Source organism: Lepisma saccharinum, chromosome 17, assembly GCF_977018435.1.
Source record: "Lepisma saccharinum chromosome 17, izLepSacc3.1, whole genome shotgun sequence".
Taxonomy (NCBI): Eukaryota; Metazoa; Arthropoda; class Insecta; order Zygentoma; family Lepismatidae; genus Lepisma; species Lepisma saccharinum.
The window spans coordinates 55,962,257-55,978,249 of NC_139245.1; the positions used below are offsets into that span (position 1 = coordinate 55,962,257).

Consider the following 15,993-nt stretch of genomic DNA (forward strand, 5'->3'; position numbering starts at 1 on the left):
AGATAAAAACAATAAAAAGATGGGATAGATTTACATGTTCTTGGTCAGTAATATATAAAAATTATGTTCTGGAAGGAAAATATCTACATTCAGGGGAAGTTTGTTGTAGATTTCTGGGAGCCTGTAAAACAAGGAGCATTGTAGAAGGGATAGCCTAGTGGTTGGGTTGTGGAAGAGTTGTAGGTTGCATGTTTGCTTTTGGGGTACCCTACTAACTAACTAACTAACTAACTCTCTAGCCTTCTTAAACCCGAAGGTTCATGGCTGCAGCAACATAGGCCTTCCATCTGTCCCTATCTTGAGCAAGATCTATATACTGTTTCCCATCCCTACCGATTTCCTTTAGGTCCATCTCAACGTTGTCCCTCCATCTTCGTCTTGGCCTTCCTACAGGTCTCTTACCATCAGGTTTCCCAACAAGAATTCTGTAAACTCCTCTTTCCTCTCCCATTCGTGCCACATGGCCTGCCCACCTAAGTCTTCTTGATTTAATTATTCTAATAATATCTGGACATGAGTACAAATTATGTAGTTCTAAATTATGTAACCTTCTCCACTCACCTGTCTCCTCATCCCTTTTAGGTCCAAATATTTTCCTAAGGATCTTATTTTCAAATACTCTCAATTTATGTTCCTCTTTCAATGTAAGGGACCAAGTTTCACATCCATATAATACTACAGGCAAAATTACTGTTTTGTATATTTTAACTTTTAGTTTCTTAGATATTAAACGAGAAGACAAAAGTTTGTGAAGAGAGAAGTAACATGCATTTCCTGAATTAAGCCTACTTTTTATTTCCTCTTTAATATAATTTTCGTTTGTTAATATTACTCCTAAGTATTTAAATTTGGAAACTGGTTCAAACGAGTTGTTATCAATAATTAGATTTTGATTATTACCTAACACTTGGTTTCGGCCTGTAAGCATATATTTAGTTTTCTCTTTGTTAACTTCCAAACCTATCTCTTTAGCAGTTTTGAAAAATATTTTAGCATTATTCTTAATTGTATTCACATCATCCCCCAGTAAGTCTACATCATCTGCATATGCTAACAACTGAGTCACACCATTTAATTTTAGTCCTTCTTTAGTTTCTCTTACTTTCCTTACAGCATATTCTAAGGCAAAATTAAAGAGCAATGGAGATAATGCATCTCCTTGTTTTAACCCATTATTAATTGTAAATTTGTCAGACATATTATTACCCACACGAATTTTACTTTCTGTTTCACTGGTGCATATTTTTATCATACTAACAAGCTTCTTAGGTATTCCAAACTCTACTAATATATTATATAATTTATCTCTTTTGACCGAATCATATGCTTTTTTGAAATCAATGAATAGCTGATGGACATTTTGATTATATTCCCACTTTTTTTCAAGTGTCTGTCTGATGTGAAAAATTTGATCTGTAGTTGATCTGTTACGTTTAAATCCACATTGATAATCACCTATAATTTCATTAGCATATGGGGTTAGTCTTGTTAAAAGAATGTTAGACAATATTTTGTATGTTGTTGAGAGTAGAGAAATTCCACGGTAATTACTGCAGTTCATTTTATCACCTTTTTTAAACACAGGAACAATAATGGATTCTTTCCACTGTTGAGGGATTTCTTCTTTATTCCATATTAAACAAATTAATTTATGAATTTGACATATTAATGAATTTCCACCATATTTAATTAACTCAGCTGGTATTAAATCAATGCCAGGTGCTTTATTATTCTTTAGCCTTTTATGGGGGTACCCTACTGATTTCAAAATAACTATAATGTGTGTGTCTCTGTGGCAACGTGATAGACATAGGTTTTCATTAGTTATATACAGATATGTGTATTCAGCTTAGGCATGTGAGCTTTTTGTGTCATAAGTGTTTACTTTTTTCCTTGTATATGTCTGAAAGGAACTAAACAGACAATAGTTTGGAAGCGGAACGCCCCATGTATATATATCATATCGCAATTTGTATGTTTGTACTTGGGAACCCTTCAGGTTGATCCTGCTGTATATATTGCATGGCAATTTTTTTTCTTGGGTGCTGCTTCCCAAGTTTTTTTTAATAACTTATTTAAACATTTGAAAGTGTATAAACATACTCCGCGTTTCCTGACCTATATGCAATGGAACTGACCTTGCCCAGGAAGCGAAGATACATTTTCTTCTCTCTTACGAGTGCTACAGTGATTGCGTGTGCTCCGTGTGTACAGTGATAAACACCGCTACGGTGACACCATGAGAAATGGCGAGTCAGCATCAGCTGACCCCGCATAGTACGCGTGCCATCAATGTTGTTTATAATCCAGCATGTTTAGATATTTAAGTGCATGATTTTTGGCTGTGTGTAAAATTTATTTTTCCTTACACCCACCCTTGTATAATAGTAATTTTTTTGGGTTGGTGTAAATAAATTATCTTCTAGAGTTGACTGGTATGGTCGGGCTCACGTTACAAAAAATTAACTTCCCTGCGTGAACCTAATTTTTTGCCCCAGGCAGGTGTGTCGTATCATGCCGAAGGCATGACTCGAATCCGGGACCCCGGGCGCCATAGTCCGATAGTCTAATCATTTCATAAAATGGGCCCGAGTATGAAAGAAGCTGGAAAGAGCTTCTTTCAAGCAAATGCCACCTGCGATCTTCAGCGGATGTAAAAAACCGCTGATACGAATTCTTCCGGAATCGCAGGAAGATACTGCAAACACAGCCTTACGCTGAAAGCACCGTTATTGAGAGACGCGGTCTCTCAACGGCCGAAGTTCGAATTTCGTTTAAATAGCTTGAGAGAATATTTCTCCCCCCAGTCGGTATCTGAAATCTATCGCGTGCACAGTTAGTGCCTCGGAATTATACAAGTTGTTGAACTAAGAAAGTTATGGCGTGAATAGTTGTTACCGAACGTTACAAAAGGAGTTACAGCGAGGAGTAGTACAATATCGGAAAGGAGTTTTATTTCAGGAGAGTTCATCAGAGTTTCATCAACGAACCAGCGAGTCGATCTTCACTTCCAGATCTACAGGTAACGAACGTTCCTCTATCCTTGTCTTTCATTCTCTCACACCCTTGCCAGACCAGTCAATTGTAGTGTTTAAAGTTAATCGTGAGTGTTCTTATTTCACGGGGCTAGCCCCCTTGCTCGGTTAAGTGTAGACGTAGCTTTTCAGAGTTATACCCCCTCTTACGATACACCTCTTGCAGCCAAATAACTTCGAATATCAGGCTTCACATAGCCTATCTACGATCCCTTAATATAAACAATCGAGTGATTGTACGGCAGTAAGCACTCACTACACAAAATAAAAGTCTCTCTATTTTGCAGCATGGCTGCATTTTCAATGAAGAAAAGGTAGTGTACTTCAGTGTAACCAGATGACAAGATAAAATTTTAACTCTTCAAAACCTGGGCTATCTCTTCATATCATAATGTTCAAATTTAAGGCTCTTTTTCGTTCAGTTTCTTGGATTTTGAAGTAATGTGACATTGTGATTAAAAATACATACCGTATTTACTCATGTATAATGCACATTTTGAAGTTGTTTTTTTTTGTTGTTTTTTTAAGTAAAGAAGAAATGAGCAAAACTATGCATAAAAGTTTAATGGCCATTTTCCACGATTTTTCACTTTGTAATGTATTGTTCTGCAACACAAGAAAAGCAGTGCTGTTGTGGCGGAATTTGAGCATGCACCTGCCATCACATGTTGGGTGAGAAATAACAGAAAATAACTTCCTGAGCACTGCTAATCCATAATGTAATTTTGATCTCCCTTTCTACTATTACAGCATTAATATAATGGTTAAGGAGTGAAAGCTTCGGGATGCCAAACACAGTGGAGGGAGAGGGGGAGTTGGTGTGGGTTGGTGACTTACTGTTTACACAAGAGTGGACCACCTCTTGGTCCACAGGTGACTCATTCAATAGGTATGATGTCACTAGCTCTTGATTGGCATAGCAACAGCTTTATGACCTACAACTAAGAAAGCCATTTCTTGAACTTGGATTATACTGCACGTTATCCACGAGATAAAATTTAGTCATTTTTCTCTCATCAAAAACCAGAGCGCGCATTATACATTCGTAAATATGGTACATTACAATTTACAAATAATTATAAAAGTGGCACGGTTTCATTAATATAGAAACAGTAAGGAAAGGATTTCAAATATTGCATAGTTATCTATAAAATATAGCGGCCCATATTGTGAAATATTTATGTAGGCCTATGTGCGAGAATAAAATATATAATAAACTTCTACCTTGAATATTTAATTTGAACAGGAACTCCGTTCTTCTCTTGCCGACCTCTGTGGTAAAATGGTTATTAGCACAGCATACTATGACAGCAGGGCTCCTGGGTTCAAATCCAGGCATGAGCATGGGTATTCTTTTTGAATGTCCCTTCATCAATTTCATCGTATCATCACTCATCCTCATAGTTGGGATTAGTTAGAGTGGCAGAAAAGCAACACTGAATAACAATTGAAATCCAGTCTTCTCCTCTTTAGGATGCCAGAGGCCTGCATATCTTCACGATTTGAAGCTTATCCTCATGCAAAAGCCGAGTAAATTGTTTTGTCGTCAATAGTTCATTAATTATGTCACTCATTTTCGTTCACTACACAACACAGCACAGATCATATATAATTCACTCACTCAATGCACTAAATAAAATGCACGCAGTAACAAACCTAATTTTCTTAAACTTCCTTCAATGCAATTTCCATTTGCGAAATGACCTGCCCTTTGTCATCCCCAGCCAGTCAGTCTACCCCAGTAATAAACAAAGCAGCCAAGGGGTTCAAAACATCCGTCACCATTGTAAAGTGTGGCTGGTTGAAGGTCTCTCTCGCTTCTGCATTTGTTCAATGGACAGTGTTGTTTTGGCCCAGAGGAAAAAGTCCCTATCACATGTCACTCTTTCCCCATTCCTGTAATAGTAGTTTTGTTTCAAAATGTCCCTTTCCTGGGAAAAATCCCATGGTTAGCTAGTTTTGTACAATTGGCATTGCTGTGAGGCTCTACTGCTGAGAAGAATAAAGACAGGAAGGAGTTTTATGTGAACATACGCCACGCCGCCTCAGGCGGTGGTTGGAAGAAAGAATCTTCAGAATGAAGCTTGGTGATAGTATAACGTAAATGTGCCCATAAACTATAGTTTTCCCCCATGGTTCTTATTTGAGCTAGCTAGAATATACTCTCCTGCTCACTGCATATAACACATGTGTATCAACAGGCGCAATTACAAATTACCAGGTTGGATTTCTTTAGTAATAATATTTTTTTAAAAAATACACTATAAAAGTGAAATTTTAGTGACATGGAAAAAAGCAGTGCTGTGCCATTCTGGCAGAATTCAAGCATGCACCTCCCGTCACATGGGATGTGTATCAGCTGCATTTGTCGAGCAAGAAATAAAAGAAAATAACTTCCTGAGTGCTGCAAATCCGTAACATAATTTTGATCTCGCTTTCTTCTAAAGAATAAACAAGGTGTTTGCAGAAGTGAAAGCTTTGGGATGCTGAACACAGTGGAGGGAGAGGAGGGGGGGGGGGTGAAAATAGTTTTGGAAGATATATATATATATATATATATATGTGTGTGTGTGTGTGTGTGTCATGATATTTTGGTGATATATATATCATATCGGTGATATATCATCATGATATTTGGTGATATATCATCACAATATTTGGCGATATATATATATATATATATATATATATATATATATATATATATATATATATCAAAGAAGGTAAAAGGAAACACTCACCGGGCAGTAGAAAAATTCAAAATTTTCGCTAATTTCATAGCATCATCGGTGTGAGAGGAAATAGACGGAACCGGAAGTTGGGGCACTGCAGAGTTGCCAGGTCCCCATCGAAGAAGAAGCGGTGCGTAGAACGAAAAAAACACTGTTTCGTCACCAGGCTCGTCGTAAACTGTGAGTGTGTAGGAAGAGTTGGGAGGGCGGGAGGGACGGGATGGTTTGGGGGGGAAGGTGGGTGAGGGGTGGGCATTACTGGGTGGCCTTGTTCAGGCCAGGTGGAGTGGTTGCACTCATGGCCGATATATAGGCCCTTTCCCATCTTTTGCGAACAGAGGTGTTGGCTGGTTTGGGTAGGAGATGGATGATCGCTACCCGGAAGCAGTCGTTGAAACTGATGTTGTGCCCCATCCTCATCACTTCTCACACCCTCCAGGTGCACACGGCCACTGGCAAATTTACCCTTCATCCCAAAGGGACCTGCCATGCTTCAAACCTTATCTACATCCTCACCTGCAACATCTGTGGTGATTTTTACCTGGGGGAAACATCAACAGCCCTCAACCTCCGCATCAATAACCACCGCTCCTCCACCCACAACCTGGACTTCACTGTCGCCGTACCACCACAACATCAGTTACGACTGTTTCCGGGTAGCGATCATCCATCTCCTACCCAAACCAGCCAACACCTCTGTTCGCAAAAGATGGGAAAGGGCCTATATATCGGCCATGAGTGCAACCACTCCACCTGGCCTGAACAAGGCCACCCAGTAATGCCCATCCCTCCCACCCTCCCAACTCTTCCTACACACTCACAGTTTACGACGAGCCTGGTGACGAAACAGTGTTTTTTTCGTTCTACGCACCGCTTCTTCTTCGATGGGGACCTGGCAACTCTGCAGTGCCCCAACTTCCGGTTCCGTCTATTTCCTCTCACACCGATGATGCTATGAAATTAGCGAAAATTTTGAATTTTTCTACTGCCCGGTGAGTGTTTCCTTTTACCTTCTTTGATTTTTACTTAGCCCTTTTGGCCCTCCTTGCTTTTATCCATTATATATATATATATATATATATATATATATATATATATATATATATATATATATATACACATATCATGTTGGTGATATATCATCACAATATTTTAGCAATATATATCGTGTCATCAATATATTGTCACAATATTTGCCGATATATATCATGGAAATGATAGATCGCGATATCAAATTTCCGATATCGTTCATCCCCATTATATACACGAGACAATATTCTCCTCTTGGAGTAATTTGTTCTTAATCGGCATAGCAACAGCCTTACAACTTACAACTAAGAAAGTCATTTCTTGAACCTGAAGTGTATTGCACATTATATGGAGACATAATTGCTTGTTGCTTTTCCCCATCAAAAACCAGAATGCAAATTATACACACACGTGCATTATACATGCATAAATACGATATATGTGCCAGAACTAAAATAAAAGACTGATTTTTTAGTTATTAATTTATTACATGATGATGTTAGCACAAGGTACTGATCATGCGTTTATAATATGCACTAATATTTTTTAAAAAAGTATTCTGTGTGACTTGAATCATTGATATATAATGGAAACGCCTTGACAAAATGGAATGAGTAGCCTCTTTCCCTTATATAATAAAAAAATAGCATTAAAACAATTTTAACTCTTATTAATAAAATAATGTGACCATTTAGAGCAATGTAAAATATAATCCAGAAATTGCCATAAATAAAAAAAAAACATGATGTGCATGACTTCTTTCCTCCAAAGGAGGAGGAACCCATCAGTTTTTCATTGGGTGATGCATCAAAGTACGTGATGGGGTAAAGTAGCCTAAGCATTGCCACACCAGTAATTTTAATTTCATTCATTTATTTAGTGGAAAGAATTATTAAGTATTGTTTTGAAAAGTACCTTATTTAAAAGATATTGACTTGTAATTTTTCTCAACACAGGAATCATCACACAAAGACAGAAGAAAGGAAATATGTTAAAAAGATAAAATTCAATGAACTCCTAGACCATTTCCAGGCTGTACAGGAAAAGCATAGGTGTAAAAAACAAGCTGCAAGGTCATTAGCTATTTTAGAAAAGGGAGTAAAAAGTATAGAGACTTAATACGTGTATTTGTGTGCATTGAAGCATTCCAAAGAGACTATTGATACTCAACCTAAAGTAAAGTGAGTAATGAAAACTTTTTGTGTGCTCGTTTGTTTCTATAAATGATATCATGAAGACCTTTGTGCACATCTTTCCTTGAGCTGTGTGTTGAAGTGGAAAACAACAAGGTAAATCTAGTCAAAGAAAGTAGATATGTTTGCTGTCTTTGAAATCGGTTTATATACATATGTAATAATTTTGAGTAAAGAAAATATAGTCTTATCTGAATAAAATCACAAACTTTTACCGTAGCTTTTATTCAGGTAAGACAGTACCAATATTCAACATGCTCAATATGAAAAATGAAATAGCCTGTAATAACAATGTTAAGGCAGCTTCTTCAATCTTTCTTTTATCAGTACGTATTTTGAAAATATATTTTCCATAAGGGCTATGACCTTTTTTGTTCATTTTCACTGTGTTTATGCATGGGCATTAAATCTATTGGTAGTGGTGTGCCCAAATTGCAAACTCTCTTATTTGTTATCTGTCTTGTAAAGTTTTATGTTCCCCTTTTCAGCCACCTAATTACCTACTTAAAATGTGGTTCTTAAGATGAAAGGAGTTCTTGAACGTAGCAACAAAGTCAATGTTGGTTACATACCATGTACTGAAAGCTACCTCATTACTTTTTTTTAGAAAGGTGTAGAACTTCTTAATGGTACCCATTGCTTAAAGGAGAAAGCTTCGCATATATATATGCCTCATTTTGCTACAGGATGTCCTCTTTCATCATGCATTATCAATAAGTTTGGAGATTTGTGAAAGAGTTTCCACACTACTTTGGAAAATTATGTTATTGATGATTATGCAAACAAATTGCCTCATTTTTTGCCAGTCCTTCTAATGTCCTGGCAGCTTTCTAATTTTGTCAAAATTCAGTTGAGCATGTGGCCACTCATGCACCACTTCACTTCATTTACAACTTTGTCATTCCCAAATGTAGATTCTCTCAGTAGTCCAGAATGATAGAAATTAGACAAAATATGGATGCTGAGATGGATACTCACTCCAAGACTTCCTGTTGTATTTTCCTAAGGTAATCAAACATGTGAACTTCTGTATCAGGACAAGCATTGTACAAGACACAATCTCATTTTTTTTGTTTTGTTTTATTTTATTTTCCTTTTCTTTTCTTTTCATGCAGACTGCAGCCATCAGCTCCCTCTGAAAAATGTCACTTGTGTCAGTTTTTTTCATGCTCATTGTATACTTCGAAAATAGGCCCTTGAAAATTTTCAGAAAATGATCAGGATCAAACTTACCTACTACCAACAGGAATGCTATTCCACTTGGGTTTCTTTCTCCAGAAAGTTGTCATCATCCTCTTCGTAACATGCCAAGTATCAGGAACAGCTGTCTGCATTTGCTTGCCAGTTCCTTTGGAGCCCCTGTAATGCACACTTTATGAAACAGAGTTATCATGAATAAGAGGATAGGTAGACCAAATTCCAAGTTTCTACCATTCTGCTAATCATCACCTGTCGTTTCGAAGAAACAGTTCTTTAGTTCTTCATTCCATGCAGCTGGCAGCTGGCAAGTGATCTCAGTCACACTTGTACAGCATTTTCTACACATTGCATCATTCATGCACTCCATCCTGAACCCACATGATATACGTTCTGCCTGCAAAACCGTACCACAGATTTTTGCTCTTCCTAGGTATGATTCTTAACGTCCTCAAATATGTCCACTGCTTGATAGTTACTCTCACACTAACTACATTGCCAACTGGTTTTGCCTTTCTTTCTGGTCTTGTCACATTCCACAGTATCCCTCAATCTTCCCACTCTTTCAGTTGTCTTTATAATCATAAAGCATATGAAAACTTAATGAAGATTCCCTGTAGAATGTTCCTTCATTTCTCTCCTTGTTTCCCATATGTAATTCTACTTATTTCGTGAAAAATATATTGTATTATTGTGTTGGAAGAATGAAAAAATATTGCAAACTAGTAAATCATAATGTACATCATATTTATAATATTTGTTTATTTATTTGTTTGTGTTATAGATCTTAATTCTGAAAATATTTTTGAAGTTGAGAGAGAGATTGTTAAGGCACAACTAAATTTTAGTTACAAAGTTCTGTGACCAAAGAGTAATTTTATGGGACATTTATGCTTTTTCCTATTTATCTTATTAGCACACTGAGTTAGAAATACCATCTGAACGTTTCAGAATAACTTTCGTATCTGTCTATGAACAGGCATTCCACTTTTTTTGTAAAATAATGGCTCGTTTTTTTTCTGTGGTAAATTGGAAAAACTTTTTTTTGTGAATGTTGATTGTGGTATGTATGTGTACTTTGGTAATGATGCTATTTATAATGGAATGAAATAAGGGGGTAGTTAATGGGTCATACAAATAAATCTGAGTGTTTCTCAACATTTTGGAGCACATACTCTTAATTCTTGTGAATAAGAAGCCTGAGACTTGCTTACAAATTTTGCAGGACACATTTTTGAAGGTGTGTGTTCTAGGAAAAAAATTGGAAAGTTGCAAGTATCAAACTATGCGAGTTTTGCAAAGGAATCCCCTTGAGCATCCTGACACTGCTGCCATTATTGTGTCAGTTCCCCGAGGCCTTTGGTGTAGATGCTGCAGGACACCTTTTGCTTTCTTCAATCTTCAATTTCTTCCCTCTCATATGCTCGTTAAGTGGCTCAAACAAATCTGAAAATCACTGAGGGCTAAGTCTGGAGTGAAAGAACATGGAGCAATACACTTTCGGAGAGTTGTTGCTGTCAAAGTGACCATGTGGGGCAGTGCATTGTCATGGTGAAGAATGACATTTGCAGACAACATCCCTGGTCTTTTCTTGTGAATGGCATTACGAACGGCACCCTTCATCAATGTGCACGAATACTGGGCATTAATCATGACCCTTTCCCAAAAAAATCCACATGCATGTCTCAAACAAATGTGTCCATGCAGTTCATTCGTCAGCAACTAGCGTTCTTTGCCAAAGTGTGGACGTCATTTGTACCCTCTTGCCTGTGACCTCGTTTGTTCCCCATAATGTGCTTGCAATCTTAAAACTTTAGCTGGTATCAGGTTCTCCTTAACACGGAATTTGATCGTACATCGCTGCTCCACACACACACTATATCGGATCGAACATGCAATACTCATGGAGGATGAAGGTACATCCTCTGGCAGTTTTATTTTTCTCCAGCTCTTTACTACTATTTTATTCACAAATGTCTCGGTCACCGTTAAACGACCCTTGTGGCAGGTGAAAAAGTTGATCTATAAGCTGCTAGGGGGGAAATTATGCAAGGGAAACTATTCACAAGTTGTATTAATAGGACCCAATGCATCACATGTGTTCTCAATGAGCTCATGTGATAAAATACTTGACCAATACGTGAATCCAGGAATGTGTTGTCAAGAAACATCAAGGAAAATCTCATTTGGTACTGTTATAATTTTGATTTGTAAATTTTTTACCAAATATCTTTACAAATAAGCTTCATAGTTTTGCAGCAACCTCCCTCTACATAGATGGGAAATATATTCTCACAATGATTTACTTGCTGGCAAATAAGGAACATATATTCTTGTCAACAAGTGTAAAACAAAAGGCTGAATCATTTTTTCAGAAATAAAAATTGATCTGCATGCAATACTTGGATGTCCCAGTTATCACTAATGAACTAACTCAGCATTTGAGGAAGGTGTGATGGTGTTATATAATAAAAGACTGGAGTAAGGATTCACAATGCTTTTAACACAGTGTCTTCGGAATACACTGACTGTGTCTAAGTCATTACCAAGTGTGTTGACTGATGACAACTGAAACAGTTGAAGTAATTTGAACATAATAAAATGTACCAGAAGTGCTATATCCATGCTTAAATACAGTGCTTTTCATGGTGGAGGTGGCCATGTAGCTTGCCATGCAAATGTCATGAAATGTCTTGTTTCTTGTGCAAGGCACCGCAAGGATTTTTGAGGAGTATGTTCCAATTGTGCTTCGTTGTTGTCTAGTTTCTCCTCAGTAAGCACACGCTGTTTCACCCTTCGCTTCTTATGAAGAACAAACCTCGTTTCCCTAAATTTGTTCACAAGTTTTCGAACACTGTCTCTGTGTGAAAAAGGAACATCTGGGGATTCTGATGCAAAATGCATTCTGACTTCCCTACAAGAATTCGTAATGATGTAAGAGTCGTAAATTTTTGTTTTAGTTGTACAGATAGAGTGGCATTACTAGACTGCAGAAAAGCACCAGTAATACATAAATTAAAACAAAACACTTCACAAACACATGCAAACTGGACACCAGCTATCTGGAGAAGCACTGAAGTGTCCAGTGCCAAGTTAACTTACAGCTGTGGGTCTAAATGCCGGCAGATGCACTCTGACTTCCTGGCATGCTAGCTGCCACTCCACGGCCAACTCAACCGTCAACACTGTATTTATTGCATGTAAGCCATATATGTTAATTAAACTTCAAACTTTTTGCACCATTCAGATGTTTCACTGAAGCTAAGAATTCCACTCATGTATTGCTTTCTGTAATTATTACTCAATTTCATAACTTCATTCACAAAAAATTTCATCACAACATGCTGTTCTACCTTTGTGCTCGCATGCTTGTCCACGATTTTGTTGAGCAAGAGACTCTTGTTGCAAGAGATGTTAGCACTCTATGTGGTATGGAAGACACTTGTCTCTTATAAGGAAAGTGTTTTAGATATGTCTTGGTGTGTTCCAGTATTCTGATAAAATCTAGGTACCCTTGACTCTCTGTACCCCTGGAGAAAGTTAAATATTTTGCATCGTTTAAGAACGTTTTCAGTTGATTTTTGTTCGCGGAAATGTGTTACTTTACCGTGTGGCAGAACAGTCCGAAGGTTTCATACAAGTGAATATAGCACCCAAAAATACTTTCCACAACAGCAGCTATAATTTTACATAGTTAGGGTAGGATTGCTAGGTTTGGTATTTATAGTTACTTTTGACGAGTTATTTCGGAATTTTAGTGTACATGCAGTTTTTACTAACAAAAAGCTGCGAAAGTACTCTGAAATTGCACATTTTAACTTAAGTGGGCCATACTTTGGGATCAAATATCTCAGTTCTTTGTGCTTTCTCAATGCTAGAACTACTTTCATATTACGTAAAACATTAAAATCTGTAATTTTTTAAAAAAATATGTAATTCTCGAAGGGGTACAGTGGATCAACAGCCCCAAAATCTAAAGTCCCGGTTTGACTTGCACGATCCTCATATAAACAATGGAAATATAATTTCTCAGTACCAGATTTTTAAACTTTGTAGACCCAGGTGTGAACAAATGGTTTGTCTCACATTCCTAAATTGAGTGTTTGATAAAACAAACGTGTGCATCCCAGCAACATGCAGGATTATTGGCGATTTTGGCAAATTATGTGATGTTTTTTATTAAAAACAAAATATTATTATTTGTGAATTTGTCAGGGAAGACAAACTATTTTCTATTTCCTACTTGAATGAAATTGTAACATCGGAAGACTCCTTCACATTACAAGTGTCAACTCTGAGTTTGTGTGGATTTGAGATGCATACTGAGGATATCTGTACTGCGTTTGTCACAACTTGTCACGTTTCCCACACTAGCGTTCGCTCGACAATTTCAGTGCCAATGAGAAATGAGGAAAACGTTGTCTGCTAGGCAGCGAGGAGCCAATGGAAGCCAGTAGATACACGCTTACCCAAACTCTGAAATTGCAGCCTGGCCTTGGCTTCCCCTAATGTGGGGTTCAATCTGTCTACAGCGACAACACCATGTAGTTTCTGCTCGATATGCCAACGATTGTCAAGTGCAGGAAACGTGACAAGATGTACCAAACATGGTTTAGAGTTGATACGATATTAACTGATCTGCTGTTTAGTACTTTTAAGGAAATAGTGATTTTATTTGTGTGTGTGTGTGTGTAATTGTCTACAATAGAAATAAAAACTTTCTTGATATTTATTGCTATGTAAAAACAACTAAAGTAGCTTTAGAATAGTTTTTTTTTTAGCTTAACACAATAATTTATTGAAAAGTTAGTGGAAATTGTGTTGGAATGAAGAGTTGGGTTGCTAACCCAACTTGATTCTGTTGAACACAGTTCCATTGCTACTAGGTGGGCGAGGGTGGAATAGTCAGCCCATCATCCACCCTTGTGTTCACCTAAACAACATTTGTTGGTGATGGCACTGGTCAATGTTTACGAACATTCCAATGAGATATGGTGTAATTGGGAATAGGGTGTTGATAACCTTGTTTTAAGTGGTACCGAAAGGAATTATTTCTCTTGTAGTTTGTGTCACGTGTCAGTGATGTTTGTTTAAAAACCTCCATAGTGCAACAGCCCTCTTTAGATCCAGGGCCTGCCAGAGTGGCTTTTTCATTGGTTGACACGTGGTCAACGTATCGAATCCCATTGTGTCTGTTTTCTGGCTTTCGTGACCAAAACTTCCTATTTCCAAGTAGCTCCTCAATTGTCCTTGCAGTGCTGGGTCGGAGCCAAAATTTGGGGGGCTCACACTGGGAGTTGAACCTGGGACTGCTTGCTCCAAAGGTGAAAGTGGTAACCATTTGGCTATGCAGGAGCCCCCCCCCCCCCCCAAGACAGCAGAAACTACACACATTTCTCTCGAATATCAAATAAAATTTCAAACAAACTTTTTCTAAAGATATGGAATGCATGCGTGTTAAGATTTAGTCCAATGTGTAGAACTGCATTAAAAAATGTTAAATGATGTTAAGTCAGTTTTGAAAAATATTTTGCATTCTTTCTACATATTTATATTAATGGATACCATGAGCACTTCTGATTTCTTTTGTAAGCAGTTACTAGTTGCATTTACCAATGTTGTATTGTAATAATATGTACAAAATCGATATAATTGAAGCTTCAAAATATTTTTCATCTTCAAGGTGATAACTTTTCCATGTGATATTGTTATACATTAATGCTATAAATGTAAATATGTTTAATATATGTTACGGTGGTCATATATTTAAACAATTTTGTACTAAGAAGTGGTAAATTAAGAAAACTTTTTCATGATTAATTTTTGTACCATATGTAATGCACTAAAATAGAGAAGCATCTTTTAAAAAAGTATTTTAAAATGTAGCCTTTCTTTTTTTTTAAACTTTGTGTTTGGTATAACATGCAATATGGTTCTGTAACAAATAAAAATGTATTAACTTTATGAATTAAAACCCTTATATAATATTCATTTGTTTTGAACAAGTTATTAATTGTTAGAAACTTCATTCACTGTTTATTTTCAGGCAAAAGTAATGACACACTGCAAGGATTTAAAGCCAGTTGTCACATATTTAGTGCACTGTGATCACTAGGGCTCAGAAGTTGATCACCTAAAAAATCTTAAAAATTAACTTAAAAGTATTAAAAAATTACTAGTGTTGGGCGTATATCATCCAGATGTGATATTCAAGATATTTTAGCAATATATCATCACAATAGTTGGCAATATATATCGTGGAGACAATATCTCGCAGATATCACAATACGGAAAAAATATTATATTGTATCGTCTGTAACTACATTTTCTTGATGTATAGCAATATCAAATTTCTGATATCGTCTATCCCCAAAAATGTTAAAAAAAAAAGACCTAAAAATAATTTTCCTTTTTAAAATGAAAGATTGATTTCTTTGTAAATTACAATTACAACGGAGCAGTTGAATAATTAGACAAAACCCGTTCGTAGGTGTTTTAAACTACTGAAGCAAAGGGGGGAAATAAGCAATTAAGTGCGAATGTAGTTTTAATTTTACTTTAGGTTTTTCTGCATAATTCACCTCCCGTCCAGTGGGCTTTGCACAGCACATTTAAAAATACAGTTGGTGTTGTGCGTACATCAGATTATATTTTTTTTACATTGTGACTAAAACCAAAGATTAAAGCGATTATAGTGGCCAGCAAGGTAATATGTAAGAATGCTTCACACAAAGTATTTTAAGTGCTGGAGGAAAAATAAAGGTGAAGTGCTCCCCTGTGCTATGCTCCATGCCATGAAGGCGTATA

The 15,993-nt window shown here is 36.8% G+C and overlaps 1 protein-coding gene across 1 annotated transcript in view; it reads left to right on the plus strand.

Moving 5' to 3' along the window:
• The window catches only part of LOC146001751 (protein VAC14 homolog), a 97,404-nt gene extending 82,295 nt beyond the window's left edge, over positions 1–15,109 (plus strand). The window contains exon 14 of the mRNA XM_083139461.1: positions 7,753–15,109. Within this exon, the coding sequence (XP_082995587.1) occupies positions 7,753–7,915 (163 nt within the window). The 3' untranslated portion in view covers positions 7,916–15,109. The remainder of the gene's footprint in view (positions 1–7,752) is intronic.
• Positions 15,110–15,993: the final 884 nt, after the last annotated feature.